This window comes from Schistocerca piceifrons, chromosome 2, assembly GCF_021461385.2.
Source record: "Schistocerca piceifrons isolate TAMUIC-IGC-003096 chromosome 2, iqSchPice1.1, whole genome shotgun sequence".
In the NCBI taxonomy this organism is placed as follows: Eukaryota; Metazoa; Arthropoda; class Insecta; order Orthoptera; family Acrididae; genus Schistocerca; species Schistocerca piceifrons.
This window is the reverse complement of record NC_060139.1, coordinates 1,010,601,401-1,010,619,112: the sequence shown is the minus strand read 5'-3', so window position 1 is coordinate 1,010,619,112 and position 17,712 is coordinate 1,010,601,401. Positions and strand designations below refer to the sequence as shown.

General features: G+C 44.4%; 1 protein-coding gene across 1 annotated transcript in view; it reads left to right on the top strand.

Annotated features, from left to right (window-relative positions):
• The first annotated feature begins 755 nt into the window (after window positions 1-755).
• Window positions 756-17,712, top strand: part of LOC124776058 (cuticle protein-like) — a 32,980-nt gene continuing 16,023 nt past the window's right edge. Inside the window, exon 1 of the mRNA XM_047250902.1 lies at window positions 756-1,380. Coding sequence (XP_047106858.1) covers window positions 808-1,380 — 573 coding nt within the window. The 5' untranslated portion in view covers window positions 756-807. The remainder of the gene's footprint in view (window positions 1,381-17,712) is intronic.

Sequence of the window (17,712 nt, the reverse complement as noted above, 5' to 3'; positions counted from 1 at the left end):
TGACTCGTTTATCTTGGAGACTCTCCCAAGTGAGAAACTTTAATTATAATGACACTGTGTATGCTGTGTACTTAGATCCACAAGAAGCACAGTATCAGAGAAGGAGGGAAAAATAAAGTGCGATAGACAAGTAAAGAAAAGGACTGAAAGGGAGAGAGAGAGAGAGAGAGAGAGAGAGAGAGAGAGAGAGAGAGAGAGAGAGAGAAAGAGAGAGAGAGAGAGAGAGAGACAGATAAATAGAGAGACACACAGATAGATAGATAGTTTGATAGGTGAAAGAGAGAGAGAGAGAGAGAGAGAGTCAGAGAAAGAGAAAGAGAATGAGAGAAATGGAGTTACATATGGATCTAAAGATGCGTATTTAAGAATAAGGCATTCTGGCACTTTGGCAGTTTGTTAGAGAATCTGAGCATATGGTTTAGGCATTCGAAATAAGAAACAAGTTAGATAAGCAGTAGTGTGCGTTGAGTTTGGTGAGTTACTGCCACTGAAAGGAGTTTGCTTCTGCACGATCGGTCTCAAAGGTCAGCACTCAAGGTATCGCTCCGAGCGGTCGGCTCTTGCTTTCGCCGCCGAGGCACCGCCTCAGATACGTTCTCCGGCGCGGCCTTAAGATGCCTGCCCAGTATGGCCAGGGTGGGGGACCTCAGGGAGAAAAAAAATATCCTCCGATAAGTACTTTCCCTCCACTGTGCCGGAGATTAACGAGCTATATAAACCAGCGCAGACGCCTCGAACAGTCACACAACAGCGGACCTCCTCCACTCCCAGGACAGCTGCAGCAGTCGCCTCCCAACCACAGCCGAGATGCAGAGTGTCGCCGTCCTCGCCTGCCTGCTGGCCGCCGCCCACGCCGGGATCGTAGCGCCGGCCCACCTCCCCGCGGCTCCAGCGCCGGCGCCGGCCCACGCCGTCGTCTACGACCACTACGCGCCGCCCAGCTACAGGTTCGACTACGCCGTGGCCGACTCGCACACGGGCGACGCCAAGACGCAGTTCGAGCACCGCGACGGCGACCGCGTGACCGGCGCCTACAGCCTCATCGACGCCGACGGCACGACCCGCATCGTCGAGTACACGGCCGACGACCACAACGGCTTCCAGGCGGTCGTGAAGCGCATCGGACACCCGACGCCGGCGCCGCCCAGGGCCGTGGTCGTGGCCGCCCCCGCTCCGGCACCCGCCGCCCACGCGCCGGTGTACGCCGCCCCCGCTCCTGCTCCCGCTCCCGTCGCCCACGCCGCTGTTTACGCCGCCCCCGCGCCGGTGTACGCTGCCCCCGCCCCCGCCGCCCACGCAGCTGTCCTGGCCGCCCCCGCTCCCGCCGCCCACGCATACGCCTACCCGGCTGCCGGCCACGGTCCTGCGCCCTACCACGGTTAGAGGAACTGCATCGTTGTCCACCACATAGCGCTCGGCATGAGAGCGGTTTACATGAATGACCCGCCACCGCATCGCTTAACTAACTTCGCCACTGTTGACCCATCATCGCACGTTCATCGTCCATTTGCATGTACATTGTGAAACATATGAACACTGTAAAATAAAATTTATTTTCTGAAATTAAGTGCTCTTAGCATCTTTATTTAACCTCTGATTACTGATGTCTGTTCATTCCTACTGTGCTTGTCAAGCCACTGAAAAAATAACTTTAAAATTGTACCCTATGATTTTCATTTTCTAATGTTACTGGACGGGGTGAGACAATAGTCACTACCGATTGTAACTCACTGAAATCGTTAAGGTAATCTTGTTTGTTTGTGGTAATTATAGACATAAACATCGGAGTGCACTGCTATTAAATCAGTCATCTGACATTACTAGAAAGATGCACCAGATTAGCTGCGTATAACAATTAATCTTTATGAACGACAGACTGTTTCGCTATTTATCGCAGTTGTCAAGTACCTGCGAATACAATTTTGACGAGGCCGTGTATAAATTTGAATGTCACTTGTATTAAAGTGGCTATATTGCACTCACGTCTCGAATGATGTTACTAACTAAATTACTAATTAACTATATTTAGGTACTAAAATAATATAGCTGTTCATCTGGGTAATCTTTATAAACATACAAAGTCGTAAGTGTATAACTGTCAGAGTACTGTCAAACCATAAAAATCAAATGGCTCTGACCACTATGGGACTTAACTTCTAAGGTCATCAGTCCCCTAGAACTTAGAACTACTTAAACCTAACTAACCTAAGGACATCACACACATCCATGCCCGAGGCAGGATTCGAACCTGCGACCGTAGCGGTCACGCGGTTCCAGACTGTAGCACCTAGAACCACTCGGCCACCCCGGCCGGCTCAAATGATAATTAACATATTATTTATATATATTCACCAAACCTTAAAAGTTCACCAACGACGTAATATGGACGTCACATCGTTCTAGACGTTAGAATAACATGGACGCTTTAATGTAAATGACATTTATACACTGACTCACCAAAATTCTATTCGCAGAAAATACCGAAACATCTGTCGTTAAAAAAGATTAACTATTATAAACAGCTATCCTGCTACATCTTTCTAATAACCATGTCATTGTCTGACATGTATTACGCTGCTGATCCTAAAGAAGAAAAATCTCTAACATTGTTTTTTGTTGACTCTAACCTGCTGTGAAGATGTTTTATAATGAAAGAAGTGATTTTGGTTTAAAAGGGTGGTAAGGGTGGTACAGAGGAAGTTATAATTTAATAATAAACGAGTGGAATAATAATTTAACGAAGTTACACTTACAACGAAGGCTGCCTACAATTTACGGATACGTTTTACAAAAGCGTATCTGTAATGGATTGCCAAAAGTCAGGTAGGCCACCAATAAGTAGTGAAACTAAGCTTAAAAGTCTACAAGAGATTATCCGGTGCCGTATAATGTCTACTCTTAGGCTGGTTCTGGAACAGGATACTTCTAGAACGTAAGTGCGGAGAAAATTCCAAATTCCAACATTGTATACCTCATTTCATACATGGGTTGCTGGAAGACGATCTTGACCATTGGCTTCAATTTTGCGAGAAAATGTTAAATGAATTAATAGAAGGTGATAATGTCAACAGATACAACTCTACCTATTAATATACACTCCTGGAAATTGAAATAAGAACACCGTGAATTCATTGTCCCAGGAAGGGGAAACTTTATTGACACATTCCTGGGGTCAGATACACCACATGATCACACTGACAGAACCACAGGCACATAGACACAGGCAACAGAGCATGCACAATGTCGGCACTAGTACAGTGTATATCCACCTTTCGCAGCAATGCAGGCTGCTATTCTCCCATGGAGACGATCGTAGGGATGCTGGATGTAGTCCTGTGGAACGGCTTGCCATGCCATTTCCACCTGGCGCCTCAGTTGGACCAGCGTTCGTGCTGGACGTGCAGACCGCGTGAGACGACGCTTCATCCAGTCCCAAACATGCTCAATGGGGGACAGATCCGGAGATCTTGCTAGCCAGGGTAGTTGACTTACACCTTCTAGAGCACGTTGGGTGGCACGGGATACATGCGGACGTGCATTGTCCTGTTAGAACAGCAAGTTCCCTTGCCGGTCTAGGAATGGTAGAACGATGGGTTCGATGACTGTTTCGATGTACCGTGCACTATTCAGTGTCCCTTCGACGATCACCAGTGGTGTACGGCCAGTGTAGGAGATCGCTCCCCACACCATGATGCCGGGTGTTGCCCTGTGTGCCTCGGTCGTATGCAGTCCTGATTGTGGCGCTCACCCGCACGGCGCCAAACACGCATACGACCATCATTGGCACCAAGGCAGAAGCGACTCTCATCGCTGAAGACGACACGTCTCCATTCGTCCCTCCATTCACGCCTGTCGCGACACCACTGGAGGTGGACTGCACGATGTTGGGGCGTGAGCGGAAGACGGCCTAACGGTGTGTGGGACCGTAGCCCAGCTTCATGGAGACGGTTGCGAATGGTCCTCGCCGGTACCCCAGGAGCAACAGTGTCCCTAATTTGCTGGGAAGTGGCGGTGCGCTCCCCTACGGCACTGCGTAGGATCCTACGGTCTTGGCGTGCATCCGTGCGTCGCTGCGGTCCGGTCCCAGGTCGACGGGCTCGTGCACCTTCCGCCGACCACTGGCGACAACATCGATGTACTGTGGAGACCTCACGCCCCACGTGTTGAGCAATTCGGCGGTACGTCCACCCGGCCTCCCGCATGCCCACTATACGCCCTCGCTCAAAGTCCGTCAACTGCACATACGGTTCACGTCCACGCTGTCGCGGCATGCTACCAGTGTTAAAGACTGCGATGGAGCTCCGTATGCCACGGCAAACTGGCTGACACTGACGGCGGCGGTGCACAAATGCTGCGCAGCTAGCGCCATTCGACGGCCAACACCGCGGTTCCTGGTGTGTCCGCTGTGCCGTGCGTGTGATCATTGCTTGTACAGCCCTCTCGCAGTGTCCGGAGCAAGTATGGTGGGTCTGACACACCGGTGTCAATGTGTTCTTTTTTCCATTTCCAGGAGTGTATAAGAACCATAGAATTGTTTTTGAGAGGCAGTGAAATAAAAAAAAAAAGAATTGTTCAAATGGCTCTGAGCACTATTGGACTTAACTTCTGAGGTCATCAGTCCCCTAGAACTTAGAACTACTTAAACCTAACTAACCTAAGGACATTACACACATCCATGCCCGAGGCAGAATTCGAACCTGCGACCATAGCGGTCGCGCGGTTCCAGACTAAAGCGCCTAGAACCGCTCTGCCACCCCGGCCGACCACTGAAATCAACCTGGTGTTATCGTTTGGGGTCGTATGTTGCGGAGTAATATACTTTGCCATGGTTGTTTGATGGAACAATAGCTAGAGAGCACTACGTGGAAATGTTGACAACCTGTACCATTCCGGGCTATAAATAACTTACGATGACTTCAGCTCACTTTACTTTCAACGTGATGCGGCCCACTGCATGTGTGATGAGGTAATTGGTGGGAACGTTAGTGGACAGCGATGGACAACACAAATGCCATCCAGATCTCCTAACCCTACACCCGTGAATTTCTTCTTTTGGGGGTATGTTAAAGATAAAATGTATGCTAGAAAAACGCAAACACTTGAGGACTTGAAAGAAGCTATTCGCAACGCTTTTGAAGATAATCATTCTAATAAACGACTGTGTAAACTAACGTACTTAAGCGTCCCACATTGTCTGACTAAATGTATCAACAATGATAGAAAACATTTCGAGAGAGAACGTCATACACAATTCTCTACCTTCAACAAAGTGTTCATTTATTTCAGAGTTCCAATAATTTGTTTTGAATTCAATTAGGTTATGATGATTAGTGAGTTGTGCCCCATGTGGCATTGATTTATTAGTTTCTTATTTGGGCTGAGCAGACAGCGTCTTAGTACCCTCTGTTACGTCTGACCAAGAACAACAATATACCAAAGCATATTACCAAAACATTCACAATAATAATAACAGTAAAAAAAGGCACTGAGATTGATATTCCTTAGTGTAGCACATTTGAAGCCGTGTTTAGTGATATCAGAAGCGGAAGGGACAATAAAAGAGGAGAAGTTGAAATCAAAATGACAAGGGCTATTATTAAAGAATAGAATTTCAATAGAGAATTCTTGTAGATAAGAGAGAGTGAGCTGCGGACGAGCATATGAATGAGATAGCTATTGTGATAGAAGGTCTTTTGATGGTTGTAAGAAATTTAATTTCTCTGATAGTTTGACGAAGGTTGTTCCAGAAGTCGGGTTCCAGAGACAGAAAATGATTCAGAGAACATGGCAGTGTTATGTAGTGATACAGAGGAATTTTACGTTGCTGCGAACGAGCATTTTCGCCGTGCTCTTGAAACAATAGTGTAAAAGTTGAGATAAATAAGAGGGAGTGCGGTGACTGAGAAGATGACAGAGCAAACACGAGGTATGATAGTCTCTACACTTATTGGCACGTAACCATGATAATACTGAGTTTGGTAACAGCAGCAGGAAAACTGTACAAAGTGTCATATGTTCTGATTGACACCAGTAAATCTTTGTTTTGCCGAGTACCACAGACGTTATCAGTCAGCGAAGAAAACAGATTTACACTATTAGCAATAAACTTTATTGCAATCAGATATTCGCATCAAACGTTTGTAGCTAAACTGGTCACCACTGAACAATCATTTTCAATAGTCCATGGGTAATTTTGGGCCTAAGGCTGCCACAATACATTCTAGAAATCACCATTTTCGAGAGGCTTTTACCAATATACATGTAGTATTTTGTTTGCCACTTCCTTTGCAACATAATCGACAGTTTTTGAGCCACATTTTAAGATCAAGCAAACAGACCTACCGCAGCGGTAACACCGGTTCCCGTCAGATCACCGAAGTTAAGTGTTGCCGGGAATGCCTGACACTTGGAAGGATCACCCTCAGGGTCTGCCGACTACTTTTGGCAAGAAGGGTGCACTCAGCCGTTGTGAGGCCAATGGAGGAGCTACCTGACTAAGGAGTAACAGCACAACCGGCCACGAAAACTGACAAGGGCCGGGAAAGTGGTGTGCTGACCACATGCCCCTCCAATCCACATCGGGTGACGCCTAAGGGCTGAGGACGACACGGCGGCCGGTCGGTGCCGTTGGGCCTTCAAGGCAAGTGTGGTTGGTGTTTCTTTGTTTGTTTATTTTAATATGTGGTCTACTTTATAGAAATGTTCATAAGACAGCAAAAGGAAGTAATAACAGACTTCATCTACGGCCAACAACAGTTGACTACATGGCTTTTAGCGATTTCTTTTAAGTATCTCGAAACAGTCGAGGACTCGGTCTGTGAGTGTAGAAGACACGCAAATTATTTGTTCATTTATTGGTTAAATAGTAACATTACTCTAAACCGTACACAGACCAACAGGTGTCTCACAAGACACGATTACTTTTGAGCCATTCGTGGTGTTAAAGCTGGTATACATAGTTAATCAAGTGGATCTAAAGCACTGTTGTAACAACGCTTGATGTCCGATACACATCGGTGGAGTGATCTGGCCAGTTTTCCGTCTGCATGAGGAATGCGTATTCAGGACAGAGATTCCTTCACACACACAGAAGGGAATTCCGAGTGAGAGAAGTTCGATAATGTGCCTCACGAACAGTAGTGATATAATTAAAAATTAACAATTTTCTGATGTTTTCCTTTCGTTGTAGTGTGAAACCTTGTTTCTTGCAAAATTTCATGATTCTACGGTAAGTACACCGTAGATTTTGACGAGCGAGTTTGCAAAAATCAAAATATGTGACTAAATGACCAAATTTTTTGACTGCATTGACGTAGAAGCATCCAGTTTTTATACCGCCCAAGGACAACAGGCCTAAGCAAATGACACACTTTTCAGCTTGATGCGTAAACCTATTCCTGAGAAGAATAGATTTTCACCGTTGGACAAACAGGCAGACAGATAGACACAGATAGACAGACGGACAACAGAGCTATCGTAGAAGGGTTCCGTTTTCACAGACTGAGGCACAGAAGCCTCAAATCAGAAAAATTGTAAGAAATATAGTAAATAAGATATTTTATAACCAATGTAGCGCTAAAGAACCTTCATTGTAGGCTTCAGATTGTAGTTGGTATATCTATTACGAAATGTGGAAACAACAATTCTTTAAAATGAATTTAGGATCGATAGTTGGAATCTAGTATTCTGTTCATTCGTAGGCAAACTGAAATTCCACGATCCTTGGAATAGCACATTATCACAGAAAATTAGTTTATTCCGACTCTAGTTCAAAGAACATTATTTACATTACTGGCCATTAAAATTGCTATACCACGAAGATGACGTGCTACAGACGCGAAATTTAACCGACAAGAAGATGATCCGGTGATATGCAAATGATTAGCTTATCAGAGCATTCACACAAGGCTGGCGCCGGTGGCGACACCTACAACGTGCTGATGTGAGGAAAGTTTCCAAACGATTTCTCATACATATACAGCAGTTGACCGACGTTGCCTGGTGAAACGTTGTTGTGGCGCCTCGTGTAAGGACGAGAAATGCGAACCATCACGTTTCCGATTTTGATAAAGGTCGGATTGTAGCCTATCGCGATTGCGCTTTATCGTATTGCGACATTGCTGCTCGCGTAGGTCGAGATCCAATGACTGTATGCAGAATGTGGAATCGGTGGGTTCAGGAGGGTAATACGGAACGCCGTGCTGGATCCCAACGGCCTCGTATCACTAGCAGTCGAAATGATAGGCATCTTATCCGCATGGCTGTAACGGATCGTGCAGCCACGTTTCGATCCCTGGGTCAACAGATGCGGAAGTTTGCAAGACAACAACCATCTGCACGAACAGTTCGACGACGTTTGCAGCAGCATGGACTATCAGCGCGGAGACCCTGGCTGCGGTTACCCTTGACGCTGCATCACAGACAGGAGCGCCTGCGATGGTGTACTCATCGACGAACCTGGGTGCACGAATGCCAAAACGTCATTTTTTTCAGATTAATGCTGGTTCTGTTTACAGCATCATGATGGTCGCATCCGTGTTTGGCGACATCGCGGTGAACGCACATTGGAAGCGTGTATTCGTCATCGCCATACTGGCGTATCACCCGGCGTGATGATATGGGGTGCCATTGGTTACACGTCTCGGTCACCTCTTGTTTCCATTGACGGCACTTTGAACAGTGGACGTTACATTTCAGATGTGTTACGACCCGTGGCTGTACCCTTCATTCGATCCCTGCGAAACCCTACATTTCAGCAGGATAATGCACGACCACATGTTGCAAGTCCTGTACGGGCCTTTCTGGATACAGAAAATGTTCGACTGCTGCCCTGACCAGCACATTCTTCAGGTGTCTCACCAATTGAAAACGTCTGGTCAATGGCGGCAGAGCAACTGGCTCGTCACAATACGCCAGTCACTACTCTTGATGAACTGTGGTATCGTGTTGAAGCTGCATGGGCAGCTGTACCTGCACACGCCATCCAAGCTCTGTTTGACTCAATACCCAGGCGTATGAAGGGCGTTATTACGGCCAGAGGTGGTTTGTTCTGGCTACTGATTTCTCAGGATCTATGCACCCAAATTGCGTGAAAATGTAATCACATGTCAGTTCTAGCACAATATATTTGTCCAATGAATACCCGTTTATCATCTGCATTTCTTCTTGGTGTAGCAATTTTAATGGCCAGTAGTACATTTTCTGTTCATGAAACAGTAGTCAACGTGGGACAGATAGAGTAAACCTGCATTCTACAATTGTTGTGACCAGCGTTACCAAAACTGAGTAATATGTTTTACTGTTCACTATTCTGTGTTACGTTCATTGTGTTTGTGTTGCCCTTGAACCCACGCATCCGTCCGAACAGGACACCTTTATTAGTTTTTTTTTTTTCAGCGGCAGCGTGATTTTCATCCAAGTGGACGCCCTAATCCACAGCACTTCTCATAAATCATGCGACATATTAAATATAACACTAAAGTGCATATAACAATCAATAATAAAATCTTAATGTCACTTGGCAGTGTTCCAAACGATGCAGAACTTGTTATTGTTTGCCAACTAGAGAATCAATGAACTTATACTAAACACAAATTCAGTAACCATAAAAAGAACAGATACAACGCGATATTCTGTTCTAGGACATAACCTTCTACCACATGCATTAACAAATAACGCGGATCAGAACCGCCACAAGAAACTCAGCGTTGAATCACAAGAAAATTTCTTCAGAAAATCGCCGTTCATATACTGCGTCATCGCAGCCAAAATGAAAACACCTTGAATGGCCTTTACCGAGATTTGGAATCCACAGAGCCGTTCACTCGCAAGAAGGATCATGTCTGGGTCTGCTGGCGGCTACGTCTTTTTGAACCAGTTGTAGCTGCAGCTGGCCGTAACCGCCATTCCCACGTGGAACCTCATTGGAGGTTACCAACGTAGCCCGCGGCAGTGCTTGAGTGCTTGATACACAGCCTAGCGGTAAAGATAGAGAGAGAGAGAGAAGAGGGGGGAGGAGGGGAGGAGCCAGTGCTGTTATCACATGCACAGCGTAGCTCTGTGTTCCTCTTCCGCCGTCTTGCTTCCTTGTTGGGTCTTCCCACACTGTCTTCCAGCTCGGTGCGGCTGCTTTAGTTAGCCGTTGGTCAAAGAGATTACTTGTCGATCCCAGCATTAGCTACAAGATGTATCTGAGATCGATAGTTGTAACCATCATAATAATTACTATTTTCATTACATCCTTGGTAAAATAATTGAGAATATGTTGTGTACATAGTTCCGCGTAGTCAGCGCGTACGCAACTTTCCCACTAGAGTGCGCCCCGCTAAGCACAACAGCGCAGGCGCAGCGCTCGTCTGTCTCCGCACTACGAGATGGTGCTGCCATAGAGACGGACCAAATTCTGCTTCCGCCGATCCGCGTATTAATATGTAACGCAGCCAATGAGATTGCTGCTAACGTAGAACCTTTTCTCCTCATGGATCACACTCGCGCAGTGATACTTGAATGCGCGAGGTATTATAACGAGTGTACAGACCTCCGATTAGTCAGTCTGCATTTGTCTGCACCAGTCTATAGTCAAGATCCAGTCTGCGCCTAATAAGATTACCATATTCCTGTACATTGCCATGAAGATAAATGTATAGACACTCTCGTCAAGTATCAGAGATATATGTGAGAATAAGATTAACGTACCAATACCAAAGGAACTTCGGATTGTCAATTGTAAATAGCATCCAGAACCAAGTTAAGTAATTTTTATGCTTGTTATTATTTTAATAAATGTGTGTGAAAATTAATCAAGTTTTGTTTGAAGTTGGTCACCACCAATCTGCTACTCTAAGTGTGCAAGTGACATTTCTCTCGTCTGACCTAACGGCAGAAGATAAACACGCCACGATAAGACCATGTGACAGATTGCTGACACCCGCCTACTTCGTTAGAGCAACAAGTCAAATAATCTGATGGTGTGGGTACTGAAGGTCTTACAGAATATATCACGGAAAAGTAATAAAAAAAGCTATAACTTTGCACAGGCGATAGCAGCTGGCACTTGTGCATTCATAAAACATTGGCAAATATACTTAAATGCTTCAAAGGAAATCCATGCATATTAAAAAAAAACCACAGGACCGATCTCAGTCAAATTTGGTATACATACCGTTACCGCGTAAAGTGAAGCGCCGGCACGCCAGTCGGGAACGAGAGAGAAGCGAGGGATGTGATGAAGACGTCTGCCAATTGCACGCCGACCGACCCCTCTCTAGGACGACAACGCGACAGCAGTGGCATCTATACGAAAACATAAGCGCCGTGCCCGACTGGCCACTGCCCAGTTCAAGAATAGCTTCAAGACTAATCATTACGCTTGTCCTATGTATCATTGTCCATAGTGAAGAAACTTGCTTAATTTGTCTGTCGCCGTTTGATTGCAACACATCTGTTAATTAAGTATTGTGATTTTTCCTTTTGTAATAAAGCTCATTAATACGATTTGTTTGATTGTTGCCTAGCAATCCGGGAAAGAAAGTTTCCTAGACACAGCATTTCGACGACTAGGCAAGATTCAACACATATATGTGGTACCGTGATATAATTTTGTTGGTACATTTAGCGGAATATTCGGCTACTGTCTGCAAGAAGTGTTGCGAGCAGAGTAAGTAGAAAATAAGTAATAAATTATAATGTCATGCACAATGCGGCAGGTTTCCACGCGTAGTAGTGTCAGGCAACACTCGCTATGGGGATAAGAAACACCAAACATAGTTTAGGAGTTACGACGTTATAAACAATAAGATGCGTGAAGAACTGCCGTATCATGCATGACGTTTAAATTTATTTCTTCTGTGCTACTAACTCTATTCGCAATAAATTTCGCAGACAGACATACACTCCTCATTGAACCTACAAAATTATATCGTGATACTAAGCGTAGTTCAGGGGATATGACGTCATAAACACTGAAATGTGGGGAAAAACTCACGCATCGTGCATGACGTTTAAACTTATTACTGCTGTGTAACTAACTCTATTCGCAATAGATTTCGCAGACAGTATCAAAATATGGCATTAAGTGCATCTACAAAGTTATGTCATGTTACCACATATAGATCAGGAGATACGACGCCATAAACACTACAATGCCTGAAAAACTGCCGCATTGCGCATGACATTAAAATTTATTACTTCTTTGTTATTAACTCTAGTTGCAACACATTTTGCTGACAGTATCTGAATATTCCGTTAAATGTACCAACAAAATTATATCACGACAAGGGAGATATGATGTCATAAACACTGAAATGAGGTTAACTGCGGAATCATGCATATTGTTTAAATTAATTACTGCTTTGCTACTAACTCTGTTCGCAACATATTTCACAGACGAAATTCACGTATGCTGGTAGATGTACCTACACAAATACACCATTGTACGATACATAGTTCAAGAGATTCGACGTCACGAACACTGAGATGCGTTAAAAAATGCCTCATCCTGCATGAAGTAGTAACATATTTTTTCTTTACTACTAAGACAGGGAATGGCAATAGAATGTCAACATAGACAAGTGTTACGTGCTGCGAATACATACAAAGAAAGATCCTCTATCATTTAGCTACAATATAGCAGGTCAGCAACTGGAAGCAGTTAATTCCATAAATTATCTGGGAGTAGGCATTACGAGTGATCGAAAATGGAATCGTCGGTAAAGCAGATGCCAGACTGAGATTCATTGGAAGAATCATAAGGAAATGCAGTCCGAAAACAAAGGAAGTAGGGTACAGTACACTTGTTCGCCCACTGCTTGAATACTGCTCACCGGTGTGGGATACGTACCAGATAGGGTTGATAGAAGAGATAGAGAAGATCCAACAGAGAGCAGCGCGCTTTGTTACAGAATCATTTAGAAATCGTGAAAGCGTTACGGAGACGATAGATAGACTCCATTGGAAGACTCTGCAAGAGAGACGCTCAGTAGCTCGGTACGGGCTTTTGTTGAAGTTTCGGGAACACACCTCCACTGAGGAGTCAAGCAGTATATTGCTCTCTCCTACGTATATAAGAGACCATGAGGATAAAATCAGAGAGATTAGAGCCCACACAGAGGCATACCGACAATCTTTCTTTCCGCTACCAATACGGGTCTGGAATAGAAGGGAGAACCGATAGAGGTACCCACCGCCACACACCGTCAGTTGGCTTGCGGAGTATAGATGTAGATGTAGATGTAGAAGATACTTCTACAGTCGAGTCAGCTTAAGGAAGTCCCTGACCTCTGGCAGCGCTATTGACATCTTTCAACTGCGAAGCACAAACGGCTCTAGGCGAAAACAGTAGCCGTCTGTAAAACTATGAATAGGCGTTGACACAGAGACGTTTACAAAATCCGTTTCTAGACGCGCGAAGCAGCTGCTTCCAGCTTACAGAAGTGTACTACAGGAGTACATATAAGGTATCGTTTCTACTAGAAAATTGGCAAAATGAATACCCGGGTAGTGCCGTTAATTATTGATTTAATGAATTGGGAAAGAAAAGAAAGAAAAATTAAATTACATGTTCATACCGCGGATTTAATGTGTCATTCTGTGTTCTATGAAGTCGATGATACGTGAAAGTAAAGACAAATTAAATTGTGTGTTAATATCTCGAATTTGCTATGTCATTCTATCTTCTGTCTTTTAAGAAGTCAGTGGTATAAGAAACTCCAGTAGAAACTGGAGAGGAACTGACACCACAGATGTAACCGCCTGCCTCGAAGTCCATAAGCCAACAAAATTCTATGTGGTGCAGCAGTGCGCGCAATGGGTCGGCAGCCGTCACTTTGAATAGTCCCTTTTTGTTATCAACTGTCTTCTGAGTGGTTTAATGCGGCCCGCCAAGACTTTCAATCCTGTACCAACCTCTTCATCTCGTAGTGTCACTTACACCTAACATCTTCAACTACCTGTTGGATATATTCCAGTCTTGGTCATCTTCTACAATAGCTATGAGATGCGTTTGTTTATTGCTTTCCTTCTCCACCTCTCGGTATTTGCAAAATGCCTGTTCCAGTTTCAGACAGTGAGAGGTTCCCATCGTTTCCACCATTTTCCAAAATATCTGCCTATTATTCACTACAAATCTGTTCTAATGTTCTTCAGTTTCTTGATAGTTTCTTCTAGTTTTGTTCCAGTTTTAATAAAGTCTGATTCTGATCTTTTGGTCGCACTGTTCTGATGCATATGCGATCCACTACGAATTCCTCTCCTGTTCCAACCTTTTTATCTCAGAGTGGCAGTTTCAATCCTACATCCTCAGCTTTTTACTGGATGTATTCCAATCTCTGTCTTTCTCTACAGTTTTTGCCCTCTACAGCCCCTCTAGTACCGTGGAAGTTGTTCCCTGATATCTCAACAGACGTAATATCATCATGTTCCTTCTTCTTCTTTGTGTTTTTCATATATACATTTCCTCGCCGATTCTGCGGAGAACCACCTCACTCCTTTCCTTATCAGTCCACCCAATATTCAACATTCTTCTCTGGCACCACATTTCAAATGCTTCGATTCCCTTCTGGTCAGATTTTCCCACACTTGGTGTTTCACTGTCATACAATGCTGTGCTCCAAACGTGCATTCCCAGAAATTTCTTCCGAAATTAAGGCCTATGTTTGACACTAGTACACTTCTCTTGGCCCCTTTTGCTTGTGCCAGTTTGTTTTTCATATCCTCCTTGCTCCGCCCATCTTGGGTTATTTCGCTGCCTAGGTAGCAGAATTCCTTTACTTCGACTACTTCGTGATCACCAATTTTGATGTTACGTTCCTCGCTGTTCTCATTTCTGCCACATCTAGTTACTTTCCTCTTTCTTCGATTTCCTCTTAATCCGTATTTTATATTCATTAGATTGTTTATTCCATTGAACACGTAACTTTTAATAATAGCAGTAAAGTCATCAGCAAATTCCTTCTTTGATATCCCTTCACCCTGCATTTTAATCCCACCCTTTAACATCTGCTTTATTGCCGTAATTGCTCCTTCGGCATAGACTGTGCAGTAGGGGCGAAAGACTACATCCCTGTCTTACACACTTTATAACCGAGCGCTTCGTTCTTGGCCTTTCACTCTTATTCTTCCCTTTTGGTTCTTGTATAATTTCTGTATCACTCGTTTTTCCCTATTGCTTTCCCCTATTTTCCTCCGAATTTTGAACATGTTGCAGCATTTGACATTGTCGAACGCTTTTTCCAGGTCAACAAATTCTATTAACGTGTCTTGATTTTTCTTCAGCCCTGCTTTTACTATCGACTGCAACGTCAGAACTGCATCTATGGTGCCTTTACCTTTCCTAAAGTAAAACTGATCGTCATCTAACACAGCCTCAATTTTATTTTCCATTCTTCTGTACATTATTATTGTCAGCAACTTGGATGCATGAGCTGTTAAGCTGATTGTGAGGTAATTCTCACACCGATGTGGTACTACAGACGAATGTTGAAAATTAGGTGGACTGATAGGATATGCAGTGAGGAGGTTCACCGCAGAATCGGCGAGGAAAGAAATGTGTGGGAAACAGTGACAGGAAGAAGGGACAGGATGATAGGACATCTCTTACGACATGGGGGAATGACTTCTATGGTACTAGAGGGAGTTGTACACGGCAAACACCGTAGAGAAAGACACAGATTGAAATAAATGTAGCAAAAAATTGAGAACGTAGGTTGCAAGTGCTACTCTGAGATTAAAAAGTTGCAAAGAAGAGGAAATGGTGGCAAGCCGTATCAAACCAGTCAGAAGATTGATTACTCCAAAAGAAAAAAGAAAATGCGCACCTTTCACTTGTTAAGGTTTCTTCAGTGAAGTAAGGGCCAATCACGTAGTCCCCGAAAGTCCAGCTCCAAACGTGCACAACTGACTGTCTCAATATCCAACCTGCCTCAAAATGGCGAAATATCATCGGCTTAGTAATGCTTATTTCTCACATTCCGTTTTCCATTACCTGTAAATACAGGATTACACGCAAAGAGAATTTTTTCTTCAAGGAAACAATTGTCCTGATATCGCATCAAAGCAGAGCCACAGAATTCCAGGTGTCATCTGCATTCCCGCTGGTTAATCTGCTACTAGACTGAGATATCATGTGCCAATGTATTTCGATCGCTCTGGTCGCTGCGGGCTCGACCCTTCCGATAACAATTCAAATGGTTCAAATGGCTCTGAGCACTATGAGACTTAACATCTGAGGTCATAAGTCCCCTAGAACTTAGAACTACTTAAACCTAACTAACATAATAACGTCACACACATATCCATGCCCGAGGCACGATTCGAACCTGTGACAGTAGCGGTCTCGCGGTCTCAGACTGAAGCGTCTACAAGCGCTCGGCCACACCGGCCGGCACGAAACATATAAATCATAAGTCTGAAATATTGTTAATTACTCCGACGCCGTTGGATTCATGTCTTTAGACCTCCGGCCGAGCGAGGTGGCACAGTGATTATAACACTGGACTCGCATTCGGGAGAACGACGGTTCAACCCTGCTGGGCCGCGCGAGGTAGCCGCACGGTGTAGGGATCCTCGCCATGGTTCGTGCGGCTGCCCCCGTCGGAGGTTCGGGGGTTCACGCGGCTGCCCCCGTCGGAGGTTCGAGTCCTCCCTCGGGCATGGGTGTATGTGTGTGTGTTGTCCTTAGCGTAAGTTAGTTTAAGTTAGATTAAGTAGTGAGTAAGCCTAGGGACCGATGACCTGAGCGGTTAGGTTCCATTGGAACTCTCCACAAATTTACAAATTTCAGACCTGCGTCTGGCCATCCTGATTTAAATTTCCGTGATTTCCCTGAATCGCTTCAGGCAAATCCTGGGATGGTTCCTTAGAAAGGGTACAGCCGACTTCCTGCCCCCATCCTTCCCTAATACGGTGGGACCTCGCTGTTTGATCCCTTCCTCCAACTCAGTCAACCAACTTCCGATACAAGCAACAGAAATTATAGCAGCTTCATTTCAAAAAGCGAACTTGGTTCCGATATCTCCGTATTTAATATAGCTATGAACAGAGTCTATTCGTCATTTAGCAAGTTTTTTCTTGCCCCCTAGTTTCGAAAAAAAATACTTCATTATTTTAAAGGGGAAAAAGAGAGGGCTAGCACCTGAAAGCGACAGAAGAAATGTTCATTAATGCTGTTTCGAATTTCTGATAGTGGCTGAGAGGAGTGCTTGTTGACCTGAGGATTACTTTCAGCGCCAAAGAAAAGATGCAAATCGTTACTCGTATCTCAAACCTTAAGCAATACTCACATTAATCATGAAATAAATTCATAAACTCAATATGATTACAGCAGCCAAGAACTTTCCTTCCAAACACATGCTAAATGAAAGAAAATATCGATGTTTTGTGATAGTACCGTATTAGTACAAAAGAAAAACATAAAAATGTAAGTTAATGCAGATGAGTAGGAAAAATATTCAAATACAGCATTAGCAGCCACCTCGATTAAACATCTAGCCGTAACATTGCAAATCGATATGAAATGTAACGAGCACGTAAGGACGGTGGTAGGGAAGGCGAATGTTCAACTTCTGTTTTAAAGGAAGAATTTTACAAAAGAGTAGTCCATCTGTAAAGCAGATGGCGTGTAGAAAGATAGTGGGACGCATTTTTGAGTATTGCTAGAGTGTTTGAGATCCCCACCAGGTCAGATTAAAGGAAGACATCGATGCTTCGTTACCTCAA